Source organism: Bemisia tabaci, chromosome 3, assembly GCF_918797505.1.
Source record: "Bemisia tabaci chromosome 3, PGI_BMITA_v3".
Lineage (NCBI taxonomy): Eukaryota > Metazoa > Arthropoda > Insecta > Hemiptera > Aleyrodidae > Bemisia > Bemisia tabaci.
The window spans coordinates 52,550,699-52,556,700 of record NC_092795.1 but is presented as its reverse complement, the minus strand read 5'-3'; the positions used below and the strand labels follow the sequence as shown (position 1 = coordinate 52,556,700).

At 37.4% G+C, this 6,002-nt stretch overlaps 1 protein-coding gene across 1 annotated transcript; it reads right to left on the bottom strand.

The window, feature by feature from the left end:
- Window positions 1-2,366: 2,366 nt before the first annotated feature.
- Window positions 2,367-5,470, bottom strand: LOC140224307 (protein D3-like; the record flags this gene model as incomplete). Its single annotated transcript, XM_072298700.1, is given in 4 exon segments — window positions 2,367-2,691; window positions 3,445-3,526; window positions 4,530-4,667; window positions 5,353-5,470. Coding segments are annotated over 4 exon segments (552 nt in total), but the record flags the coding sequence as incomplete, so codon positions are not given.
- Between the last annotated feature and the right edge of the window lie 532 nt (window positions 5,471-6,002).

Below are 6,002 nucleotides of genomic sequence, written 5' to 3'. Positions count from 1 at the left end.
ACATCGAATTGATGACTCAAAGCAGCTTAAATCTTGATAAATGCGTTTATCCTTAAGCAGTAAAGTTGATAAGTGCACACGCGTTTTATTAGAAGTTCAGAAAAGTTGAACTGATTGAAAATGATAAAATCTCGAATTTTTCCTTCATTCACACATAACGTAAAAGTTGCTCCCACGACGCACTCTAGCGCACGGCGACACACAAACGCCATATGAGGGGTTTGGAGTACAAGGCGGATAAGTGCAGTTTGTTAAAATATTCTGACATTGCTGATTTCAAGTAAAACTAGTCTTTGTGAATATTCTGTGGAAAATTCGCTCAAAAATTCCAATGTTTAAGAATCAAAAAGTCAGTTTGAACTTCCTTTCCGCAATAAGGATCCGTATGAGTTCGAAACTTCAAACAAGTGTTTCTTGAAATAGCAAAAACTGCACTTATGCGTCTTGTCCTCCGAGCCTTTCATACATGCCTATTTTCTCAAGGGTTATAGCGGGCAACTAACGCATCAACATCTCTTCGACAACGCTCTGCCGCCATTCCTTCATGGGACGTCCCCGTCGCACCTTTTCGCAGATGGTACCTGATCCAAAACTTGCTTGGGCAACCTCTCCACCTTCTATGCCAGTTCCATGCGCGTGTTCATACCACACTAACTGCCTGCACATGACGTATAGCGCGATATTATTTTTAATCTTCCTCGCCTGAAGAATTCTTTTCATTTCTAGGACACGATCCTGTCTGAAGATGCCGGCAGATCGCCGCCAAAAATCCATTTTAGTCATGCCATTTCTTCTTTTATATTTTTAGCATTGCCATGTAATGTTCTAATAACCGTTTTGCCGAAACATTTTGCCTTGCCATCTTTCGTTTTGATAAAGTCGGTTAATTTTATACGGGCCGATTTGAATTTTTTTATTCATTTTGACAACCATGTCTGAGCCTAAGCTCTTAAACTAAGGCTCCGTGACAACTCCTCACAATTATTTTCCGTAAGAAATTGTTCATACGACGGGAAGTTTCGAGAGCAACTCGTAAAGTTAAAGTCATGCAGCAAAAATGCAAATGACGTCATTAATTTATGATATTGTTATTTACTTTTTTACTACTATTTTATTTGATGGAAGCGATGACTCCACATCCTCCTCTTGAAGCTTCTCTGGCTCTCAAACATCGTCAAAACGGATGAGAGATAATTTTTAAAAGTTAAAACTAAATTTTCTGAATTTCGATTACATTAAAAGGTATAGATACCCCCCGCCTCATGAACCGTAACGATCAGATGTGATTTTAACCGTTAGACACTCATGTCGTGTCGCCTTTGTCAACCAATCTCCTCACCCTTACGTAATATTAGTTTTCATTAACCAGAATCAGATATGTAATTTCAATAGATAGCTTGACTTTTTTATAGTGAGACAAGCTCACGAGTAAACATTTCTCAGAAAAAATCGTAAGTAAAAAATCAAAGAGAATAATAGTTTTTCAGAGGAATTTTCAGGCAACGAGGAAAAAGACGATTTAAGGCCCTTGAAATGTTTTTTTTTTAAATATATTTATTTTTTTTCAAATTTGAGGACATGTTCAACACATGGTATCGATTTCAGACAAAATTATGTCCTGCGCTTACACGGCGCGGCGCCACCGTGCGTTCTACGACATCCAACCGCCACGTGTGGCCATATTGTCAGAATTGCTCCGGCAAGTCTCACTTCCTCATATCTTTTTGAATATTGTCAATCCAAGACTTGACACGGCGCGACGTATCTACATTTTGGCGATGGGGGGGGGGGAGTTTCTGTCTCATATCATCTTAGGCAAACTGTTACTCGTCGTCCTTTGTATTCGACTTTACTAGACGTGCATTTATGTGAAAATGTCATGTGCTATATCGACAATGAAACTACCAAACCACGTATCTCAGTTTGCGACGTCGCAGACTTCCTGTCATACTTTATTTTTTCGATGAAAAACTACTTAACGTCCAGCCTTGAAAATTTCTGTGATTTTTCCTCTTCGCGCGGAGAAAATTCTGTGAAAATTTCAAGGAATGATATTGATTTGGTCTACTTAAAAAAAATAAAATACGAGCGTAGATTTTTAAACACCGCAAACGAGATACGTGGTTTGGTAGTTTCACCGTCGATATGTTATTTTTGGCGCTCATAATCTCAGGTTTCCTTTAGATCCAAACGTGCAACACAAAAGTACGAATGAGTAAATTGTCTTCTTCTTCTTCTACAAACGAATGGGGCATAGCCTGGTATGTCAGGTCATCTAGTATCAAGAAAATTAAATTATGAATATTATAAACACAAACAATTGGTAAACATAAAGGACTCGTCAAATCAATAAAAACGGCAAAACATAATGTACAATCTTCCCTGGGAGGAGAGAGCCAGATTTGTGCCCATCTCTTAGGCATTACTGATTGTCTTTTTATTGTTCACAGTTATTTTGTGTTTTTCATTGGATACAGTTATGTTTTGACCTTAGCAGTATGATTCTTGCTTTCTTCGTCTGTGTAATCGTAGATAGGATCCTCCGTAGTTGATGATGTTGGTTTGGACAAGTTTGCCGCCATATTTTGTGTCCAGTATGCCATAAAGAAGTTTGCTGCAACTGGTCCTGTCAAGTTGTACTTCTTGGCAAAATTCATTGACGAAAATTTTCCTCGCTTTTTTTGATCATGCCTACGAATAAAATGAAATCAAACCTCATGATACAATTCAGAATTTTAAGAACGTCCGGATAATTTTTTCTTCTTTTTTTGTGATCGTATCAAATGATTGGCCAGGTAGAATAATGCAAGTGACATGTACAAATCTTCAATTCTGTTTCATATTTTTAAAAGAAAAATAATCAAAACATATCGTTGAAATTGTCTATGAATATTTTTGAATGAATAAAAAACCCAACAAGAAAATTCTAGGGAAACTGTTGGTTAGTTGAACCAATAAAACATGCCAATTCGCCATGCCACACATAGTAGGTAGGTACATATTAATCGACTGTAGCCATTCATACGTCACTATTTAATTTCAATCATGTGTTTAAACCTGATTTTTTTAATAAAACAAAATCCACTTTTCATAATTACAATTTGCATTTTTCTAAGCATTCTCCAACTGAGTTATAAAGAAATTTAGTTGAAGAATATTGTCCAACTCAATGTTTAACCCTACTTCACCGACCAATACCGCGGAAGCGCTGTGACAGGCCAGAAAGAAATCGTGACTTACTCGGAGTATGTCCCCGAAAATATTTGGGTTCGGGAAATAAATTATTTTTTCAAAACTGCATCTAAAAACCTAGGTGTCTTGCGCTGAAATATGACGTAAACTTTTATCAGCGGACTTGAACAAGCTCACACCTCTTATCTTGTCCGGTTGAAAAATTCCCTAATGCATTAGTGTGCCTCCAAAAAAAAATAGCGAGCCACTTACTTAGGAGGAAGTCGTTCTTCCTCAAACCTAATGAAGTCTGTACTTGGCTGCTTGTATACAAGAAATACCATTCTGTGGGGACCTGTATGAAAAAAATCAGTTACATCCATGTTAACCCAGAAATGTAAATTTTTGAGGACCCAGGACTCATTCAAATTGCACGAGTTTAGCTAAAATGAATGAAATACTGACGCATAGAATCGTTCAACGTCCTTAATACAAACTCAATCGTAGTATTTAGAAATACCATAACAACTTTGAAATTTTTTAATGGGTCAGGCAAGAAAATTTCTCTCCATTTTTTTCATTCAGTTTGTACCATTACCTTTTATTGAGCCATTTTTAACTATATTGAACAATGACCTAAAAACCAGCACGCTACTAAATGCATAATGACCATTTTAATTTTTTCTCTCTTTCTCTTCCCCTCTCTTTGTACGCATTTTTTTGTAAAAACTGTCGTAATTTGCAAAGGAGATCCCCTCTCATTCATCTTACCTTGTGTCCACAATAATATAGATACTTCAATATATACCGCGTTTGTGGTTGGATCGCAAGCCAACCTCTGTGATTGATTCCTTACGTCAAAAAAACGTCGTGTCCTTAAGACCTCTGCCTTGGTTAGCTGTAATTTAGGTTCACAATCCGCTTACCGTAGAGGTCAAAGTAATTGATAAATCGTGCTCTTTTCTAAAAGCTCCATTTGAACTAGCGCGTAAAATTAATGTGAATGGAGAATTTGGAGGTGTCTGAAATTTGATGAATGCTACATTTGAATGGATGCTTACCAATTAAGTGAGCTGAACACAAGGATACCCTTGGTTCATAAATGGACAATTATTGGAGGAGATATGACAAAATTATCTAATCTGCACCAGCAGAGCATGTGTTTAAATGGGAAATGCCACCAGATGACGTCACTAGGTGGCGCATTTTCTCACTTTTAAATCTATTTTTAAACTATTTCCCATAGCCAAAAAAAAATTATAGAAAATACTGGAAAATCAGCTCTTCAGGCACTTTCAGATGAAGCATTAAACAATTTGCGTGCAAATTCTCCATTGCTTAGTATGAGAATAGCAAACCATTCATGTGCTCAGGAATTGGTCCAATGTAATCCACAATAGTTTCACCGGTCGTCCATTGATCCTGATAAATATTTCCGACTAACCAATGCAGGTACTCTCGTTCAGTGGGATTTTCCCGTGTTGGAACGTCAGGATCTGTTTAAAAAATGGCCCAGTTTTAAATGAAATAATATACAAGGCGTGCACCCTCTGACCGCTTCGCGGTCCGAACCTCCCCCCCCCTCTTAAAAAAAAGTTTTGCGCCTCCGGCGTTTTGCGTTATACGTTACTCTTGTGATTTTATATTCCATAGAGTATGGTGGGTAAATTTCTCGTACCATTTTATCACTCAGCCGTTACTGTAATTCCCACCCCCCATGGATTAAATTGTAGTTCTATTGTGCTGCAAATATATGTGTGTCATTACTCAGTATGCACTTAATCCGGTCATAATCCATGAGTGATTAGATAGAAAATGGATATCCGGTACACACAGACAAATTTCAGCCTACGATCTTTTGGTTCAAGTCTTTAGGGGTTGATTAGTTGGTTATTTCTTGAAATAAATCATTCTTACAATTAAATGGTAGAATAGAGCGTGCCTTTATATGTAAGACTGGACAATTCATACCATTTCTATGGGAGCTATACTTAGCCATAAGGTATCAATTGACAATACCTGTGCAGGCGTTTGCTGATAATAATGCATAAGTAATCTTTTGCGCATACGCTGAAATTGATACACTTTGCATTGAACAAATCTAATTTCTGAGTATTATTAACACACGTATGCGCGTTGAGTGATTTTTGCTTTTCCTTGTACTGAATTACAATACATTACCTATAAATATCAGGACGTACAAAGCCTCTAGTTCAATCGGCCAATATGAGTGGAAAGGAGGATAAAGCACATCCTCTGGGTCCATGGGTACTCCAAAATTTACAATTGCCAGCTCCCATGACAGCTGTGGATTACAAGATACGGGTTGATATTAATATATAAAACTCTATGTTTTAAAATATTAAGGGGTTTAAGAATTTGAAACACTTTATTTCAATCTTTCCCTCTTAACGATAATGGACCACTAGACAAGGTACGAATTTAAGCAATCTGATACAAGTTTCTTAACCAGAACTTCACGTAGAACACAATCCGCGCAACGAAAATTACTAAAACTAACTCCTAACGAAGATATTTACGTTTTTATTTCACATTGGTTACGAGGAATTTCAACTGCCCGCTCACAAGAAACTCCCAGCTCCTACGTGAGTCAAATCGCGCACTACAACGGTTTCAGCAAGCTTTTCAATCTAGCAATGTTCATTTCCCACCATGTGTTGTTCAAACTATAAGCAATTTTGCTATAGCTGAGCCAAAGCGTCAAGACTGAGGTTGCCAGATTTTTTTATCGCTGAGACGTTCATGATAACGTTTAGCGTGCGATGTGAATCACGTAGAGCATTGAGTTTTCATGAGCGGGTGGTTTGAAT